At 54.8% G+C, this 21,109-nt stretch overlaps 1 protein-coding gene across 3 annotated transcripts in view; it reads right to left on the bottom strand.

Moving 5' to 3' along the window:
• The window catches only part of AGAP3 (ArfGAP with GTPase domain, ankyrin repeat and PH domain 3), a 148,568-nt gene that overhangs the window by 81,251 nt on the left and 46,208 nt on the right, over positions 1 to 21,109 (bottom strand). For all 3 annotated transcript variants that reach the window (XM_074851197.1, XM_074851130.1, XM_074851274.1), the window contains exons 2-6: positions 12,513 to 12,571; positions 6,741 to 6,828; positions 6,474 to 6,559; positions 6,015 to 6,156; positions 3,981 to 4,115 (exon numbers count right to left, since the gene is read on the bottom strand). In XM_074851197.1, the coding sequence (XP_074707298.1) occupies positions 3,981 to 4,115; positions 6,015 to 6,156; positions 6,474 to 6,559; positions 6,741 to 6,828; positions 12,513 to 12,571 (510 nt within the window). The remainder of the gene's footprint in view (positions 1 to 3,980; positions 4,116 to 6,014; positions 6,157 to 6,473; positions 6,560 to 6,740; positions 6,829 to 12,512; positions 12,572 to 21,109) is intronic.

Consider the following 21,109-nt stretch of genomic DNA (forward strand, 5'->3'; position numbering starts at 1 on the left):
AGGCTGTACATGAAAAACCAGCAAAGTTACCCCTTTTCTGAATGCCATGCATCCTTTTCACAGTGACCGTCAGAAGCCTGACTACCCAAAGAAAGCCTTCACCACTCCAAAAGATTCAACACAACTACAGTAGTATGTGGCCTAGATCCCTGCAGAACACAACCACAAACAGCTTCAGCCCAAATACCCAGGCACTGCTCGAGGAATGGAGGAAGGGTCTCTGCTGCACCCGCCTGAGCAGGAAGGAGGGCACCACAACAGCTGGAGCCAGCCAATTCTTGGAGAACCTCTGAACAGTCAGTGAACATGAAGATCTGAAGTTCTCCTTCTCAGAGCTTCCCCCCTGCACAGCAGCATCACGCGCAGACCGTGGGGCATTTGCAGAGACAGCAGCTTGGGAAGGAAGAGTGCTAGCCTCAGCCTCCGACTGAATACCAAGAGGAAGGATGGTCGCTCCCACAACCTGTCATGCTAGACCAGCATGACATTAAACTGCTGTCCAAAAAGGTCAGTGACTGCTTGTTTTTAGACAAGAGAGTGGCCTAAAAGGGCTCTCTGGGAACAGAGGTACAGCGTATGTTCTGCACAGCACGGACAAGCAAGCAAACCTTGGCAATGAAAGCAAGGACCGCAGCTTAGTGAAGTCTTCCCATTGCTGCTGTGGAAAAACAACATCTTCCCCTGCCTGCATGGGGCAGGTTTGCCACGATCTGGGCTGAGCAATTCGTCTTGGAGAAACCACGTAAAGATGAGGTCTGGTTGGAAAGTGAATCACCACGCGGGGTAAGCTCCTCACACAATCCCTGACTGCCAGCACTCCACCAGATCCCGAGACAGATGCACTGAGACGCAGCAGCGCTCACTGGGAAAAGCCTCTTACCCACTCTGAAAACACCCCATCCCGTCAGGGCAGTTCATCTGGAACTGGATCCTGGAAGTCCCTGAACAGCTCTCCGATGCCAGCAACGTCTGGAGCCAGCGTGCTGGGCTCCGCTCTCCTCAGCTCCTTGCCAGCACCTCAGCAGCACCCGCGTAGCGCTGCGGTTGACCGGGCAGGTGAGAGCACGGAGTACCTGGGATTTACTCCAGCTCTCCTACAAGATGGTGGGTCCCTCTGCTCCATCTGCAACCCCCAATTATGGCACTGCTTCCTCCAGAGCTCCCAGCAGCATGCTCAGCCAGGGCGCAGATACCGGCAAGACTGCGCTGGCCGGCACGCAGCCTGGCATGCAGAGGCAGCCTGCTGCAGGAAATGCCCAGGGAACCACAGCAACGCAGGCAGCTCCTGCGTACACAGACTCAGAGGCCAGAGGGATCTCTCCATTTTCCAGGCTGACCTGTGTATACCACCAGCCAATAAACTTCACCCAGCCTACGCTGCACCAGCCATCCAGGTACGCGGCGAGTGTCTTCCACAAAGGTCTGGATTTGGAGAAAGTACAAGAGATGCAGAATACAGCACTTAGCTGCACATTCCTTCCAACAGCTAATGAAAAGAGGGCTACTAATAAAAAGTAGTAAGGTTTCCTCAAAATTTTAATTTTACTTAACTTTTTACTTAACACTTAGAAGCAAGGATTCTTTAAAATTTTATTTCAACTGGCTTTGGCTTCGAGCATTAACTCTGCTAGCCTGCAGAGTCTTAGTATCTGTGATTTTGTCCCCATGTAGAGACGCTTATATTTTAGGTATGTGAGATGCTTATATTTTAGTCAAGTCACCCCTCAATCATATTTTTGATTTATTAAATGGATAAGCTCTTTTAGTCTCTCACTATCAGGTATTTTTTCCAGCCTTTGATTGGGTTTTGCAGTTGAGGGGTTTTTTTAATCTTCTCGGTTTCTCTGGGTCCTTTTGACACCCGAGTTTGACAACACCCAGCAACAGTCCTCCTGCTGTCCTGTATGAAGGCAAGAATCCACTCCGACTTCCACTCAGTGCTCCCCTGCTTACTCGTCCAGGGACAGTGTCAGCCCTCCTGGCAGGGTGGCCCACGCTCCTTGCTCCAGACAGCATCAGCATTTGCCCAGACTGACATCATTTTTGGTTGAATAGTCTCTGATTCGCACACTCCTTGGGGTCTTCTGGATTTCCTCAGCCTCACTGCTCCTCACACGGACAAACTTGCTCCCTTGCATCCTTCCCAGCCACACATACAGGCCGTGAGTAAGTCCAGACCAAAGATGAAGCATGGCACTTTGCAGGCGCTCACCCTTGAGCCTTCCAGCAGCAGCTCAAGGTCTCCCACCAAGCTTTGCTAAGCAGCGCTAGTGCTAGAAGCTGAGTCCCGATCTCACACGAGAGCTTTCATCTCACACATTGCACTGCTTAAAGTTGTGTTGTCTGTGCTCCCAAGGTCAACAAAGAGAAAAAAAATAACCCCAGAGCACAATTCACTCCACCTTGAGACAAAAAAGCATGAGAAGCAGCCTAGCAAACAGCAGCACCTAATCCTGCCGTGCCTTCCCCAGCCCCTTCCCAAACCCACCAGCTGCTAATCCTCAGCATACCGTCCTTCGGAGAAGGGACACAGCAGAACTGATTTGAAGGAAGAAGCTGAACGAACCTGGTGACACACAGTGCCAAACGCTTTCCAGAAGCTGGGATCAGCTGTGCACACAGCCCACCTGCTGCTGCTCTCTCCAGACGTGCTCTGCAAACTGCCCAGTCGGTTTAGCAGATCCTCCCCTTCCAGGTCTGCTGCAGTAGTCACTACCCTCAACTATTCCCAGCTGTTGCTCCCCACCATTCCTCCATTACTCAGGAGGAGGAGGAAGAAGGAGAGACTTACAAGCAACCCACCCAACAGAGTTGCCCCAGTTTCCCCAGGAACACCAAACCCACGCAGAGGCTGCTGGATGCTGAGGGGTTCCCTGTGCGGGTCGGTTTGGAAGGTCGCGCTCCGGGATGCCTTCTCAGACTGTCTCAGAGGGCGACCAGCAGCAGGAAGGAGGAACATCTCTACATGCTTCAGCATCAGAAAAGCGACCCTCAGCCCCACAACAGGAGATTGCTGGAAGGTCACAGACTAATTAATGCAGGGGAAGGAGGATCACCAGCTCCAGCTCAGAGGATGAAGGAGGCACTTGAAGCCGATGACAGGCTCAGTCCTGTGTCTTGCCCTCAGCCCATCTCACTGTGCCGCAAGGAACTAAACTGGATTTTTGCCTTCAGGCAGTCCTGCTGCACTGTGATTTCCAAACTTTCTTCCAGGCACCTGTTCCACTTGCAAACACTAACAGCACAGCTCTCCTCCTCTCCAAAAGCAACTCTGTCCTGCCCGGCCACTCCGCTCTGCGCAGACGCATTGAACACAGATCCCCTGCTGCACTCCAGGTAGAGAAAGGGGACAGGGGAATATGCAGTCCCATTAAAGGGCAGGGTCCCAGTTTATTTCAGCAGACTGCAAACTCCTAGGACATGGTGTAGGTTCCCTCTCCCACCTACAGCATCCTTGTCACACAGGCCCCTCTCCCAGTCCGAGCTGAAACGCTCTCCCACATGCTGTTCCCATGAGGAACAGCTGCCCCATCTGGCCACTCCGTTCCTGCTCCCCTACCTCCAGCACCCAAACGTTCTGCTGTGCTTCCTCCACGACAGGCAATCAAAACCCTCTCTGCAGCCTCCCGAGTCCTCCGCAGGCTCACATAACTGCTGTGCTGCACAGGCCCACCACAGGGACAAAACCATACCCTGCAGCCTCTCTGCTCCCTGGAACACTCCCCTGCAAGGAAGGCAGGAGAAAGGCGCTGCCCGGCCCTGCTCTGCAGTCCCTCGTGCACATCCACGCGCCACACACAGGAATCGTTCCACACCAGGCCAGGTCTGTGTCTGTAAAGCAACAGCACAGCACGCAAATGTGTGCCTAACTGCCTTGGCCTCACGGCAGCACGCTGTTCTAACTGAGCCAGCGGCCTAGGTAGTGTAAACCCCTTCTGCTGCCCTGTCTTGCCCGGACACCCTCCACCGGCTGCTGTTACCATCCTGGAAGACTCTCTCCACGTTCAGTCCGTAGGTGGCACAGGTCTCGTAGTATGTGCAGCGCTTCAAATCATTGGAAAGCTTTCGCGCCCGAGAATCGTCAATGACCCGGGGGTTCGTGGCGCTGATGGCATCTGGAAACCAAAAGGGAGAGAAGGTTACAAAGCAAGCACCCGTGTCCCGTCTCTCCACACGTCCCAGGGCATGCTCCTGGCCTCCCTTCCTCCCTTCACACACTGAGATAGCCACCTTCATACTACACCCCCCCTCCTATAAATGCCTTAGAGAACCAAGTCCCGTGTTTGCAGAAAAATGGATTTGTTAAATGAACCTTTTTAAATGAAGCAGTTTTTAAATGAACCTTACACAACTCTCCTAACCATCCAGCCACTGATGTTTCTGAAGACAGAGGGCAGAAACCAGTGGAAGGTGTGGCTGTCAAGGCAAGGCAGCCTCAGCTACAACGTAAAATGGATTAGCCAGTCTCAATCATTTTAGGTCTCACAGCCATACCCTACATGTTAAAGAGTCAAAAGGGAGAAATCATCCTCAGTTAACTGGGAAAGATGGCTCTGCTAGGATGTACTCACAGTTGAGGCCTTGGTGGACAACACTAAAAAATAGGCTTAATTTGTATTCCAGATGGCTGCCTTTCCAAGAGGAATCAGACTCCTTGAAGACATGCCAGCGACAAGCAGGGGCTGTAGATGAAGCCTCTCAGGAGACAAAGGAGCACTGGGACTCACACAGTTAAGTCCTCCTCGAACTCCTCGACCTCACCTGGCTCTAAGTCTGGGCCAACAACCATCACCGGCCCCTCTGCCACTCTTCCCTGCTCCTAAGCCTCCACAGCATGGGCCTGCAACCCCACCCCAGGCCTGAACCAAGATCACTCAGTCCTAAAATTAATTCCACAGTCTTTAAATATCCAGAGTTTAACAACTTTGTTCTACTCAATCTGGGGTGCAGAGCACACACCCCTGTGACTCTCCTCCCGCTGTCACCGCCTGTCTTCCCAGCCTCAGAGTTTATTCTTGGCCAGGAACGGGCTGCACTGCTCAGGAACTGGGTCCTGGCAAGACATTTTTCCCTTGCATCCTCCACCCTCCTGCTCCTGCTCCCTGCTGTCACCCTTACAGCCAGACAACTTCTGCAGCCCCAGGCTCCCTCCTGCCTGTGCTTCACCATCTACAGGCAGGAAGGACAGTTGTTTCTGAAGAAGCAATGTCCTTGTTGCTGCCCCTCCCCAGGCACCCGCAGCAAGGCTTTCGGAGGTCAGGCCGCCTCTGACACATGTGCCAGGCAGGAATCTGGCTCAAGGGCTGCCCTCTCTCCTGGCAGCCCCTCTCCATCGGCAGCTCCTTGCCCAGGCACTCCTGGGGTGCCCAGCCGGAGCTCCAGGCGCCACATCTCCTGTCTCCTCTGCTGCCCACCCCCACCGGCAGCCTCAGCTGTGGTTTCGTGACCCTTACAGCCTCCATCCCAGTCCCCAGCCCTGCAAGGGAGAGGAGGGGGAGGGCAGTTCTGGGTTGCTGCTGCTCTTCCCCACATCCAGGTGCACTGGCAGCACCTCAGGGGGAGACAGTGCTCCACAGCTCAGGCCTCTTCTCGGGGTGCTGGAAGCAAGTTGCCATCCCCCCAAAACCTTGCCTGCTGCAGCTCGCCCCCAGAGGACGAAGGCCAAGGCACCAGCAGAAAACCCTCCTGCCCAGGCCCTGACTCCCGCCTGCACCTGGCTGCTGCAGGCAGAACGGAAGAAGGCAGGCAACGCCAGCGGGTTTGGGCATTTTGAAGAGGAAAGTGGCTTCTAAAAAGAAGGCAGCTCTGCAGGAAAGCTGAGATGGTCTGAGAAGGAATTACTCCACTCTTCCAGGGCCCCAGATCCTCAGCATCACTCCGTGTCATAGACGGCTTACAGGCCGGGATCCCCGACACACTGGCAGGGCTAGCACCCCGTGCTCTCTTGCCAGTGTGGACACGTCACCAGTGCTCCTGACCGAGGCAGGGAGGAAGCCCGGCCGCCCCGCTCTCACCCTGCGTGCCCACCAGCACCATCGGCACCTCCGCTGTGTTCCGGTAGCTGCAGAGCCGCAGGTAGTAGTTGTAGACTGTCTGGAAGCTGATCTCGTCCTCCAGGCTGAACACAAACACCACAGCATCGACCCAGGCAGCAAACTGAGGGAGATACACCAGCCGTTACAGCCCAGACAAGCATCCCGGAGCCCCGTGCCCAGCAAGTGCAGCCCCATGGCGTGTGGGGGGTTCTGAGGCTGGTCTCAGCCCAGCACATGCCCCAGGCCCTGCAGAACAAGCTCCCCGGCACCGCGGGGGGGTCCTGGGGTCAACAGTCACCATAGGGGGAGCCCCTCCTCAGGCCTCGCAGTCTCACGTTCTCCCACGACCAGGCTCCCAAGAGGCAGCCAGGTCGGAGCCCTCCAATCCCTCTGGCAGGATGGGGTGTGAAGGGACCGCAGGAGGTATGGGCCTCCTACCTGGAGCTCAGGGGGGCCCCCTTCATCTCGGATCAGCAGCAAGTAACTCTGACCATCCACTACGATCTCCTTCTTAAATCGGCCACCTTGGGAAGAGAGGAAAGCAGCAGGTCAGGTACATGGGGAGGGGAGGAAGCAGAGGAAACCCCTAACAAAGGTCAGGGGAGGCTGCAGAGCCCTGCGGCAGCGGCAGATGAGGTGCAGAGACGGAGGTCACCTTTAGAGCCAGGGAGACCACCCCCCGGCACCCTGGGAACCAGACCTTACCCTCCGGAGACTCCTCCTGCACATAGGTGCCGGTCAGGTAGCGGTGCACAAGGGCCGACTTGCCGCTGGACAGGTTCCCCACAATGCCCTGAAACAGAGGCGCACGTCACCCGCTGCACACGCGTCTCCTTCGACACGAGGCCACCCCTGCGAGGCCACAGCACTGGTTACCGGCAGCAGAGGCGGTCACAGGAGGGTACAGGGGATGGCACAACCCAGCTGGTACTCGGTGAGAAGCCTGAAGGCGTTCGCTGGTCTCCGTCGGGCAAAGAGCAGCAGGCACTGGGGCACAGCCGCCCAGACGGAGGGCGGTGAGGACCCTTGCTCTCCCCAAAACAGGTGCAGCCCCGTTGTTAGCTCTTCCCACAGCCCTCCCGAGCCACAGTCAACTCGGAAAAAAAACTCTTCTCCCAGCCCATGCGCCCCAAATTTTGGGGCGTTACGGCTCTCAACAGCACCTGCCACATGAGGACGAGAGCAGAGACTGGCCATGCGTTCGGTACAGCTGCTGCTTCTGATACCAGCAGCGAGGCACGGCGCCTGCTCCTCGCTGTGGCAGCGATGCCACTGTAGCGGAGTGCACGTTTCCCGGTGGAGCTGGCTGTGCTGCCTACACAGAAAGACACCCAGAACCAGTTTTTAACCGAGCTGAAAAATAAAGATACCTAGCACTGATTTTTAACTGGGTTAAAACACGCTAGGCTGGGGCGTCTGTCAGTTTGGATCATGCTAAAAATTTGCGACAAAATGAACGTAGCTGTCCCGGGATGGGTCAGCCAGACAACACAGTTCTCCCTAATGTCAGCATTTTCCTGAGGGTTTAAAAAACCTCCAGGGCTTGCAAGTGGTCCTGTCTGCTGATGGGAGGGCAGTCCTGGGGTGAAGGGGCATCTTCTGCCATCCTGGCAAAAACCCTAGTTCTGACTGGTCAGCTTATATCCCCCAGCTATCCCCCACATCCACGGGGACGACGCAGCTTGTGGAGCAGGCTCTGGCACTACTGAGCATCCCGCTCCGTGCTCCTCCAGCCTCAGCTGTGCATTGCTCTGGCGGAGCTGGAGTAGAAACGCCAGCACGATGCAGAAGTGCCTCTCAGCCGCAGCGTGCTCTTCTACCTCTTCCCCATGCCCCAGGAGTCAGAAACACCGTTCCTAACCCACTTCTTACCCAGGCGTTGCACTTCCAAACCCTGGCTGGTGAAGGTGGGCAAGCTCTTACCACGCTTTTGAAGGCATTCTCCTTCTCTGTCCCCAAGATTAATCAGGATGGATTGTGGGGACCTGCTGTTTCACCAGGATTTAAGATGTCCACCACATCTACCAGACAGAAGACATCCCTGTGCAGGCCTCCCAACAGAGCCGCTGAACTTCTGGAAAATCCAACATCCCCTGCACGTCCACAGCTGCTTCACAGCAAATGCACAGGGATACCAAAGCCTTTGGCAGCGCGGTTCTGACCTCGCACCCTTCCTAAACCCACCACTGGACCAGACCACGAGATTCACTGGGCGCGTGCGGAGTACCCGCACTGGCTGGAAATACCAGAGTCTCTGCGGAGGTGCTCACACGGACCCAGTGGGTGTTATTTCTGCACAGGGAGTTCCAGGCAGAAGTACAGTACCTTTGTGACGAAAATTTCAAGCAGGCACACAGCACTGAAAAGTGTTCATGAAAACAGCACGTACCCGCAGAGCCCATCCCCACTGCAGCCACCCTGCACTGCTCCCCTGACACCGTCTGTGCGACGGTGGAGCAAAAGGAATCGAGAAGCAGCAGTCCAGCCCAACGCTTGTTTGCAGCGCTGTTTTTCCAAGCTGCGGGTCTGCGGTACAGCTACACGCACAGGCCCACCAGCACCGAAAGACGTGGGGGATGAGGAGACAGGAGCGGCTGGGAACATTAAATCTGCCTCTGCTGTCGAAGAGAAGTTTATGGTGGATCTTTTCCAGGCAAAGGGATGAGCTCGGTGAGTGAGTCACCACCAGGCAGGTTCTCCAGCTTTCAGCCAGGTGCTCGAAAGCTCCCACTGCACCCGGTCCTGCCCTGGGCTGTCCACACGCTCCTGGTGAGAGGCAAAGACGCAGCAGCCCCGCAGTGGCGAGCATTCAGCAGGAAACCCGTCCAGTCTGCCCGCACCTCTCACACCCACGCCACACAGAGCCAGCGAGCAGCGGGACCAGGGCAACCAGGAGCCCAGGACTAGGAAGTGCAGATCAACGTGCTCCCACGGGCATGCCCGGGCTGAACGCATCACTGCCAGGCCTGTCACCCACAACGGTAATTACAGATCATACGCAGCGCGTTTAGACAGATGAGAACATGTACCAGACTGCAAACCTCACAGGTAACGCACACATGCTTCTGGAGCCAAGTGATCTACCAAGACGTAAGGGCTACACGAACACTGCAGCCTGTGTTCTGAACAAAGGTGACACCCTGTCACGCTCTGGCCAAGCCCTCCCCGCTGCTGCCATGCTTCAACGGCGGCATGAGCAGTCTGGGATATAAAGAGGTGGAGACAGAAAAAAAACCTGTGGAGGCCAGCGTGCAGAGCGGGCAGCTCAGCTCTGCGCCCAGGCTAGCCGCAGCTCTGGTCTCTGGAGAAAAGGCAAAACAGAGCGGCTCCCCAAGGCCACCTGGCAGCTAGAGATTCAACACTCCAACAATATTTAGCTCTCTAAAACTTGGATGGAGGCTGCATTTACATTTTGTTTGCTTACTACCAAAATCCTGACCTACATCTTGCTGAAATATGCTTCTGCTTTGTCTCATCCTCATCTGGGGTTATAAACAAGCTCACACAGAACTGGCAGTCTTGGGGAACATAACCCCTTAGAGGCAGCAAACCAAAGTCGAAGGTGGTGTGTAGGCACCGTGGAAAACTCTGTCTCAAGACATATTGGGAGCACAAGGGGGTGAAGCCTGCCTCTGTGCTGGCCAGGGAAGGGCTGGTTTTGCCCAGTATTGGGTCTGGGGGACGAGTCCCCGCCACAGGCATCATTTTTGCCTTTCCCACAGGGAAGGCAAGGTTTGCAGGAACTGCTGCCTTTTCTCAGGCACAGACTCCTCTCAGCCTGTAGCAGATGGAGGAAGCTCCAGGATAAAATTGAGGTAGGAAAAACTACTGAGCAGAACTTAAATACATCAAGCTATTAAAAAACCTTACAGAAAGTACACTGACCGCTTGTAGTGCAAATGGGAACATGAGCAGGGAAGAAAGCACTAAGATCCTTACCTCCTGCACGAGGGGTAAGGGAAACAGTTCATTGCCACAGAAGGAGGGACATGGCCTGCAGTCAAAGCTTTATGTGTCATGAAACAGAAGCCCCCCACGAGTCCGCAGCTTTCCTTACACGCAGAATTATGAACCTTGATTCACAAGATCAGTGTAGGTCTCCCCTGGGGACAAGGACTGGCAGATCAGAGACAGAGCGGGTGCTTCGTGCAAGCTCTCCCATCACAAACAGTGTGCTCTGCCATTTTTCAAGACGCTGCTTTTGCCCTGTCAAAAGACAAGGATGTCTTTTGGTTTCAGACACATTTTTCACCAGGGTGAAGCTCGGTGAAGCATCGGAGCAGCAGGACCGAGGACCAAAGACCAACCTCTACAGAGACCTGGGGAGAAGAGCTGGGCCTAGCAACGGCCAGGGACGGCGAGACGGGAGCTGAGGGCAGAGCAGCACTGCAGCGCTGGCACACCCCCGGGGCAGCCAGGGCCACAGCAGTGCCGAGCAGGACGGACACCTCAGACACGCACCTGAAAGCTCAGGACCTGCCCAGCTTTCCTCATCCTCGCTGACTGCCAGCCCAGACCCAGCAGTGTACCCAGGTGGCCAAGAAGGCCAATGGCATCCTGGCTTGGATCAGCAATAGCGTGGCCAGCAGGGACAGGGAAGGGATCTTACCCCTGTACTCGGCACTGGTGAGGCCACACCTCGATTACTGGGTTCAGTTTTGGGCCCCTCACTACAAAAAGGACATTGAATGACTCGAGCGTGTCCAGAGAAGGGCAACGAAGCTGGTGCAGGGTCTGGAGCACAGGTCTGATGGGGAGCGGCTGAGGGAACTGGGGGGGTTTAGTCTGGAGAAGAGGAGGCTGAGGGGAGACCTCATCACCCTCTACAACTACCTGAAAGGAGGGTGCAGAGAGATGGGGATGAGTCTCTTGAACCAAGGAACAAGCGATAGGACAAGAGGGAATGGCCTCAAGCTGCGCCAGGGAAGGTTTAGACTGGCTATTAGGAAGTATTTCTTTCCAGAAGGGGTTGTTGGGCGTTGGAATGGGCTGCCCAGGGCAGGGGTGGAGTCCCCATCCCTGGAGGGGTTGAAGAGTCGGGTTGACCCAGCGCTGAGGGATCTGGTGGAGTTGAGAACGGTCAGTGTGAGGTTAATGGTTGGACTGGATGATCTTCAAGGTCTTTTCCAACCGAGATCATTCTGTGATTCTGTGAGGAGCAGCTCTGTCGCTATGCGATGTCCTTCCCTTTGCAGCTGCAGAAAGAAATCCCGGACAACCACCCCAACTCCCAGAGGTCTGCCTGACCAAGAACTGGGTCCCCCCCACAGTCGGCTGCTGCAGCGTAACCCCAGAGACGTGACAGAAGGGGCTTCAGCCCAGCAAGGCCAGAACTGAACCAGGACTCTGAAAGGCCTCCAGGCTTTTAGGAAGAGCTGCATCAGCCACATGAAACCCCAGAGCAACAGAGATCCCTGGAGGTCATGGAAAACATGGGAAAAGGATTGTGTTAACTGAGGAAGAACTAAAAGCTTTAGGTTTGTTTAGCTTGCAGCGCTGTTCTGCAGCCTGCAGACTGTTAAAATGTCAGAAGGCAATACACAGAATAGCTGCAAGAATATTTTCAAACACACATTTTACAAGCCAAACAAAGAAATTAATATTCAAAGTTTGTTTTAATTTTTACTTAACTGCAGGTAAGAAAAATGTGACAGCATGGTACTGGTATGTTTTGCAAAAAGGCTTCTTGTTTCTCAGATTAAGATTGAAAAAAATTAATCTTGAAAGGGCTGAAGGGAGACATGCCAACAGTCTTCAAAGGGAGTTACGGGCTGCCACGGAGAGCGCAAGAAGAGCGGAACAGTGAAACAGATGGCCGAGGTCCCTGAGAACAGCCAGACAGACACTTGGAAGTGTCTGCGGCATCCTGCCCGCCCCAACGTCCCTTCCAGTGCCACCCCAGCGCTCGCAGCACGGCTGCCGAGGGTGCCTTTCCATGAACTCCCCAACCAGCCCACGAGCTCATCGCCACCACCAAGGAGGTCCCGCTTCATTGCTTGCCCTAGGCATAGCTTCTGCCCCTCATGCTCACCAGCCAGCTCGGCTTCAGCCGAACACCCTGTGTCCTCCTGCACCACTGACCCATGCCGGCTCACGACAGCCCTGGCAAGCTGGTGAGCAGCCATCAGTGACGGCAGGCCACGGGGAACGTCTCCCATCTCAGAGGTGATGAAGTCTGGTAACAGTGTGCCCTGGGAAACCCGCCCTGCGCAGACAACTGGAGAAGCTTCATCCCCTTTGTTTGGCTGAACAAAGCCAGAGGGGACAGGTCCTTTCGACCTTCACATCCAAGTGTTATCACAGCGTAGCCCTGGCCTTCCCCCAGCATGATGTCAGCCCCAGCTCCTCTCTCCCCTCCATGAGGCTGAAGCCCCTACACATTTCCAGCCAGTCACATTAAAACAAGGGGTTTTCTTGGGGATTTGCAGAAGCACCAGAGAACCAGGGGTATGGGAGGCACGAGCCGTGAGTACTCACCACCTTCAGCTCAGGCACCGAGCGACTCAGGGTCCATTCCTGGCTGTTCACAAACGAATCTGCAGAAGAAGGAGAAGAAATCATCAGGTCACCGTGGTGTTCCTTGAGATCCTAACAAGGATCCTGCCACGCTCTTCCTGCTCCCTCCAGCCAGATTTATGGCTCTTCACTCCCTTCCACCTCGTCTAGAGACACGAAGTTGCAGGAGGGCTCGACGCTGCCCATGCCCATGCCCAGGTCTGCAGCCAGAGCTCCGGATGGAAAGAAGCGGTTGAGCTGAGGGCAGCACAGAGCCCACACACTGCAGGCTGGAGACCCTCCCTCCTGCCCTGCCAAAAAGCCCTACAGCATCCCCCACATGTAAGCACCACAAACTAGACACCTTTTGGGGGGGCACATGCTGTGAAGGACCCCAGAACCGAGGGCACATAGTGGCAAAAGCATTGGCCTAAGCACTGCAGTCAGGCTACAACAGCAGTGTGTCGTACACAGTGCAGATAAAGAGCTGAAGGCACACTATAATCTATGTTCATGATTGAAAGTGAACACAATTAATTATGTGCACGTTATGCAATTTGCAGAACATTGTACTAGGCTTAAGAAGGATGTAACAATCAGGCAGGGCTTTGAGCGGCACAGGAAACACCCTCTCTCCTGCCACAGAAACGACAAAAGCTTCATTTACATCCAAACAATCTCCAGGAGTGGATCAAACAACAGACTTCCCAAATAAAACCAGGCTCACTGGAGGAGGAGCAAGAGCAAGAGAACACCTTGAATATCAGAAGTAGCCACTCCTAACAAAACCGGAGTCCTTCATTTGCCTTGGATGAGAAAGCACATCCTCCACCCAAAACCAGATGGCTACAGGGTAGGGGGCTGAAACAAAAGAGCAGCACTTGCTGTATGTTAATAGCATAAAAATAATAAAGGATTTTTGGAGACCAGAAACCTGTGGGAGCACTGCTTCTTTAAGAACCTGTAATAAACTTGCCAAATTCGCTGCCACAGACCGTTGCAGAAATGGAAATCTCAGACGGGTTCAAAAAGGGAAGAGGTGGCTCCTCGAGACCCAAGGGCGGGCAGAGACTGAACACGCCAGCCTGGGCCCCGCCGCTGCTCAGCCGTCAGCCCAGGCCGAAGGGGAGGGTGGCTCTAGCCCCGACCCTGCGGCAGCCGCCGGCACAGGAGTTGCGAGCTGCCCTTCCTGCCCCAGCAGCTGCGCCCGGCAGCCCCGACCGACCCCACCACCGCACCGGCACTGGCGGCGGTGCAAGTCCCAGCTCTCAGTCTGCGCTGGCGCTGCCCAAACCAGCCGGACAAGCTGGCGGCCGCGGGTCTCTGCTGAGTAGGTGCTTCCTCTGGGGCCGCGCCAAGCACCGCAGGCTGAAACCAGGGCAGTGCAGGAGATGCCGCCAGACCCGGGCAGGATGACAGGGCAACGTCAGCCCTGCCAGAAGCCAGTCAATGACCATCCTCGCTCCAGTTTATGTTCCTGCCCTCCTAACGCCCAAGGGAAGGCTGGACACACAACGGTCGCAACCCTTCCTCCATCTCCTTGTCTCATCTCTCCCTACCTCACCCGGGCAAGCAGTGGGAGATGCGCAGCCCAAGCTGCGTGGCAAAGAGCCTGCTCCTGCTGCTTGCGGCCAGAGGGCTTGCAGGGGCCCTGCCCTTCGTGCCTGCATGTCCACACACTGCTCGGCATGCGTGAGGGGAAGAACAGATGATTCCCCACCATGCCGTTATCACGGCACCGGGTGCAGCCATCGGCACCCACAGGCCACAGCGCATTTTTTCACTGTGTCAAAAAAAAGGTAAGAATACAGTGCTCACACCTAGGGCTTACCATTCATATACTAATTTAATAACACTTGTTTTCCAGAAGTTACAGACAAATAAAACCCAAGTCTGATGCAGTAACACAAGGCTATTTATAAGCATCAAGCAGGTTCTTAAGAGGAACCATTTCATCATGGTCTCTATCTTTCACCTATCCCTTGTTTTTTTTAGGCAGAGGTAAAATCTTTATTAAAACAACTAATAAGTCAGGAGGAAAATGATAATTTCTCGAGGTAACCGCACACCTGTATTTCCAACTGCATTACCTGGTCTAAAAAAAGCTGTCACCTCCACCTATAACTTCTGCTCTGCTTAGTCCCCTTGTCAATTAACTGTGATGGTTAAAGCACCATCAGTACTTTCTCATTTACTGGCATTCCCTCCCTCCAGATTAGGTGAGGCAGCATACCTGCACTGTTTCACTATATATACCTTGTTCTTGAACTACAAAAACGTGGCAAAAACAGAGCAGGTTTTTCGAGAGGTTCTGAGTGGAGCACAAGGTAAATGCGCTTGCTGACTTGGCCTTAAGAAAGAAAGGAGAGGCAGAGAGAGGCCTGGAGAGGGCAGGCTGTACTCTTCTCTTTCTGTTCTCAAATGCTCAGGATAGAGAAACTGCCCAAATTTTTGCTAGTTGCCTCCTTTGCTAATCATTCTAACAGATCTTTGTTTTTTAACCAAGGTTCAGGAGTTCATTAGCAACAGTTTGACTTTTTACTTGCTGCGAAGGCCTCCGAGTAAATCTTAACACAAATAACTGTGACACAATGCCAGTTTAACTACATCCAGCCATCCAACACATTAAATTATTAACTATCATTAGCGTGCTTAACGTACAACCCGCGCACCTCCGCTTGTCAACCAGCTCCCAACGTGTGCCGAGTCTGAATTTTAGCCCAGGCCACCAGCCAGCCCTGGCAATGGGCCTGGCACCGTCAGCACGGGGTCCCGGGGGCAAACCCCCGTGCCCGAGGGACAACCCCACTGCCACGAAGGAGTGGGACAGAACCGCTGGCACCACGCGGCAGCGGGGAGGACATGCCCGGCAGTGCCCGCTGACTCACCCGCGCCGCTCTCGGCTGTGCCGTGCCCCAACTTGCAGCAGCCATCGTCACCCCTGAGCTCGTACGCTGCAGTCTGGCATCAACGCTGGGCTAAACGGGGTTAGGCCCGGCCTGCCCGACCCAGCTCACCGTCCCCAGACCGTGGCTGCTTTTTGGCTGCAGGCAGGGGGACGGGGCTGTGCCCGCTGCGGGGCAGGGAGCAGGGCTCACCCCAGCACAGGACACAGCTCGCAGCGGGCACTGCCAGGCACCTGTAGCTCACACCACCGGGAAATCCACTCACCGCTGCAGCTTGGCTGCTCAGCACCTGATCTGGTGCCCTCCTGCCCCTGCCGAGGTGGGCCGCGTCCCCTCTCTGGGGGCGCTGGGGGCTGCTTCTCCCCAGCAGCATCTGTTGAGGGCAGGAGGGAGAGGCACGAGGCTGCCCAACATTGTTACCTGAAAATGGCCACCTGGAGTCGGACCGAGGGTCTGCCCAGCCCGGCACGCCATCTCCAGCACCAGTTAGTTCCCGGGAACCCGGGAAGAGTAGGAACATAGTGAGAGTAGAGAATACTGACCCCACCTGTGTTTGCAGCCACTGGCTGCTTCAGCTCGGGGATCTTCTGTGCTTTGTCTATTTAGTAAACCTCAAAATGCTCTCCTTTCTCTGTCTCCTTTTAAAACCACATAAAATTTCACTTCTGCATCATTCTGTAGTTTCAGCAGTATAAGCAGTATAAACCCACTTTCTTCTGTTTTAGGCTTGGCTTCGCTGGATGCCCCTGTACCAGTGGCAGTGAGCTAACATCCCTGGCCAGCCTGACCAGCACCGCCAGCACCAACACACTGAAAGTGCATCTTTCACTGCAACCCCGCCTTTCCTCCCCTTCTTAGTCTGGAGAAGAGGAGGCTGAGGGGAGACCTCATCACCCTCTACAACTACCTGAAAGGAGGGTGCAGAGAGATGGGGATGAGTCTCTTGAACCAAGGAACAAGCACCAGGACAAGAGGGAATGGCCTCAAGCTGCGCCAGGGCAGGGTTAGACTGGCTATTAGGAAGTATTTCTTTCCAGAAGGGGTTGTTGGGCGTTGGAATGGGCTGCCCAGGGCAGGGGTAGAGTCCCCATCCCTGGAGGGGCTTAAGAGTCGGGTTGACCCAGCGCTGAGGGATCTGGTGGAGTTGAGAACAGTCAGTGAGAGGTTAATGGTTGGACTGGATGATCTTCAAGGTCTTCTCCGACCTAGATGATTCTGTGATTCCACCCTGCAGAGTCCCAGCTGTTGGATCGCTCCTCGTCCAGCAGCTGTTGTGCAATTTCTGCCCCCTCTGCTGTCCTCCTCCAGTACCTCCTGTTTAGAGGAAGAGGACACATCCACTGCACATGTCGCTGCATGAAGCATCTCACCTGCAACAGGCGGAAGACAGACGGCTGTAGCAGAAGGTCCCAATGACTGGCCCTGCCCAGACTGCCCAGCTGCTTCACTGCAGGAGAGCCAGCTGTAATGATAAGGTGCTCTACCCGCAGCATTTTGGGGTCAAGATACCCCCGGTGTAAGCACTCACAGAGGTACAGATGAACCCACTCTTATTCCAGTACCCAGCAGGGTAAAGGCAAGAGCTTACAGACTACGTGATGAAAGGAACAGAGACTAAGGTGCAAGTGGCCTTGAACTGAAGACAGCCACAGGATTCCTTCACAATCGCCTGGAAAAGTTACTGAGACACAGATTTGGAGGGGCCAGTTCCCTCTGTGGCCCCCTCCAGACCCAGGGACCTCGGCATCAGGATCAGAAGACCCTCGTGTCCACCCGCCATCCCAGACCATACCCATACATGCAAACCCTTCCGCTACTGAACTCCTATGTGAACAAAAGCACCTCTTGTTCAGGAAGACATCCCATCCCGACTTTAAACTGCCCACTCGCCCTCCATTCTGCCCCATCAGCTGAGCGGTGCAGCTGCCCAAAGCAGAGAATTGAGGTGAGGAGGCTGCGCGTGTCCGCGCACCGGGGTAGCACGTGTCCTCTGCCTGCACCTTGTGGCATGCCTGGGAAGCTTCCCCGCTTCTGCCAGAGCGCAGAAAGAGCGTCACGGTGTCCTGCAGCACAGCCTCCAACACCACTTCCCAGAACACCCAGCTCACTCCGCAGTGAGCCAGTCTTGCGCAGAAGAACAGCGGCTACTGAGCAAGAGCACTCAGACCAGGCTCCCCTGCATGCCTGACTGCTGGCACCAACCGGCCAGGCTTCAGTCCTGACTTCGGATGAGCTTCCTGCAGAGTTTGGGGGCTTTAACAGTGCCTGAAAGCTGAAACTCCTCAAAACCAGGCGGCATTACTGTCAGCTTCCTCAGGTTACTCAGTTAATAAAGCAGCATTTCCACACATACGCTTCTAGCGCTCCCGGCAGACCATGGGGAGAAGCTTGGCTCTGGCTGTCAAAAGGAAGAAAAATAAAGGTCTTCAGCTTCATCAACCACCAGCCTGTAGCGTGCCTCTCCTCCTGCCTTCAGCACCCCGAAGAGCAGGCTCCAGGAGACGCAGCAGTGCCTTAAGAATCGCCGTTACTAAAGACGAAGCCTTGACTTGTACCATTCCCACCTACCACCTAGACGAGGTACTCAAGACCATCAGCTAGTCCAGGAAAGCCTGAGGATCTGGAGCACAACCCACTGCCACGTGTCAGGCTGGGGTCCATGTCACAACCGTGTCTTTCAAATCTGTCACTGGAACTGGCCCCGGTCCTTTACACGCTGCCGTGGCTCTGCTCCCAGGGCACACCGATCACCCTTCTCTCACCACGCCAGGAGACACGCGCAACCCGTGCACGCCACACCAACAGCCGGGCAACCCACGCCTAGTCCTGATGTGCCTGTTCACAGGCCCACAGATGCCCTGTCGCTCGGCTCTCACGCCACTGGAATCCCTGCAACCCGCAGCCGTCTGCACCCGCACTCACAGGGACGGCTCCACTGCTTGGCTTTCAGATAATTCCCCCAGCACAGAGCATCCCTCCGTTCCCCCCCCCGCCGCCATTTTCTTGCACTTGCTTTCCTCCTGTACCAGCAGCTTCTCACTGAAGCGAGCACAGCAGCCATGTGCGGGTGGGTGCAGATGACACCCACGGAGCTGTCAGAAAGGCACCTCAAGAGCAGTTTCTCAACCACCCAAAACAGCCATAGGCCAAGTACCTGACTGCCGAAAAAAACGCTGACACAACTTGCTGATGTCAGCTTTGTCCATCCCAAGTGTTGAACGTTTGCTACTAATACGTAGCATATGGCAACTTCCTGCACTATAAATTCTGCAAGGAGAATATTATATGCTCTGTGTATCCGTGTGGCTGTTACACACCCAAATCAGCGTAAGGAAGGTCCAAGTCCATAGCTGCAGGAGGCTGATGTGGGTGTGGGAGTCCCCCCTCCGAGGACACTGTTCCCCTTCAGGGCTGCCTGACCCTCCCCACCCACAGTGCTTCTGCGGGCGGTGCAGGGGGTGACGCCAGCCACTCCAGCACCGTTCCCCACTGGAAGAGGCAGGAGATCCCCGTTTTCTCCCAGGGAGAAACAGCGACCACGTGGAAGCGCAGAGCAAGCCACCAGTGACCTGACCTGATCTAACACACGAACCGAAATCCAGGCAGGCAGGTCAGCATTAGCAGCTTCCCCGCCGTGCCAGAGCCTTGGCGCGAGCTTGTTCAGCAGAGATTGCCTCCAGCTGGGGTAGCACCTTAATGAACTGTTGTCTCCCTCATCACCGGGGTTCATGCAGGCATCGGGGAGTAGCGATTTACTTGATTAGCTTCGCTGCTGGACTGGCTGTATCATTTGGTATTTCACATTAAAACACACCCAGGCGCCCTTCCTCCCTCTCTTGGTTATTTAATAATACAGAAGAGACCAGACTATCAGTGCTGTGGTTGAATACCTTCCCCAGGCGCTCTTGACCTCAAAAGCAGAAGCAGTGGACTCAATGGCACCACCTGCGCACCAAGAGCCTCAGCACAGCCAAACAGCAGCCTTGGCTCCAAGACACAAGACACAACCACACAAGAGAGGCAATTCGTCTGACCTGTCCTGGAAAAAGGAAATTCAGGCCAATTTTGTTACTGCCCAGAAGCTTTCACAGAATGATCTCGGTTGGAAAAGACCTTGAAGATCATCCAGTCCAACCATTAACCTCACACTGACCGTTCTCAACTCCACCAGATCCCTCAGCGCTGGGTCAACCCGACTCTTCAACCCCTCCAGGGATGGGGACTCCACCCCTGCCCTGGGCAGCCCATTCCAACGCCCAACAACCCCTTCTGGAAAGAAATGCTTCCTAATAGCCAGTCTGACCCTGCCCTGGTGCAACTTGAGGCCGTTCTCTCTTGTCCTATCGCTTGTTCCTTGGTTTGAGAGACTCATCCCCAGCTCTCTGCACCCTCCTTTCAGGTAGTTGTAGAGGGTGATGAGGTCTCCCCTCAGCCTCCTCTTCTCCAGACTAAACCCACCCAGTTCCCTCAGCCGCTCCTCATAAGACACGTGCTCCAGAAATTCAGCCACGGCAGTACGGACCCGCTGCTCCCTGCATCCTCTTGCAAAGCTGGGAGGAGCAAGGGGCTGGCAGAGCAAAACTGACTCCTCACCCAGGCTGCTCCCTTCATAGGATGAAGTGCAGCAGGTTCATCTACCTTGTGCTGCAGAAGAGCTAGTGCCAGACACATTCGGTCTCCTCACATGGCAACTAATAATTAACCAACTCATTATCCAAGCCACTGTGGAACTAACTTGGACACTGAAAGCCTGGACACTAAAATCAGCCTTGAAACCAGGTCAGAGGCTGAGCAAACACAGCAGTGCCCACACAAACCACATTCCAAAGTACCCATCTGCCCGCACACACAGATGAAAGAGCAGCAGAGAGCGACGTGCCTGGGCAGAGCCACCTTTCCAGGCCAGGCTTGATAAAGGCTCAACCCTGGCAATGTTGGCAGGGAGAGAGATTTCTCCAGGTCAAGGACCAACATGAGCAAGGCCAGCATTCCCGTCAGAGAGCTTAGCCAATACCCTGTGTAGGACACGATCTTGGCAAGGATTATTTCACCAGACCTTGAAGTACTTTGCAGCAGTGAAAGCAGCGGATCTTGCGTATCTCTGGGAAAAAAGGGTGCGATTACGAACTGCTACCCTTGCTCCTCAGCTATACCGCAGGCGGCAGCAGCTGGTGCCATCACACTACATATGCCGTGCAGTGCACAGACTTCATAAAAGCCACACGTTTTAAGCCTCTCGACACCTACTACTTTCCAGTCCACATCCAGATACACAAACCAAAGCACCATACCAAATTCTCTCTGCTCTGACAGCTGGACGGGGTCTGCTGAAAGGGCCAACCCAGCAGAGCCAGTGATGTGGAGAGACGGATAACCCACCGCCTCCGCAACACCAGTGTTCTGTGGGGACCTACCTTGCTGGTAAAAACCTGTTCCAAATTTGTCCGACCTCAGCTCTTGCTGTTCAACCCCACAAGCAAAGGCAGGTTAAGATTAAAAAGGCACTGGTTTTTGAAGTTCTCTCTTCCTAGGGATGCCTGTAGACTGTAATCAGAACACCTCTGCATCTACTGCACACATCTCCTCCTGAGAATTAGGCCTTTCAAATTGGTGGCCCAACAACTCTTTCTTGATACCTTCCAGCCTTCTTAAGTTTTTCTGAAGTGTGAACAC

Source organism: Strix uralensis, chromosome 1 (genome assembly GCF_047716275.1).
Source record: "Strix uralensis isolate ZFMK-TIS-50842 chromosome 1, bStrUra1, whole genome shotgun sequence".
Classification (NCBI taxonomy): domain Eukaryota; kingdom Metazoa; phylum Chordata; class Aves; order Strigiformes; family Strigidae; genus Strix; species Strix uralensis.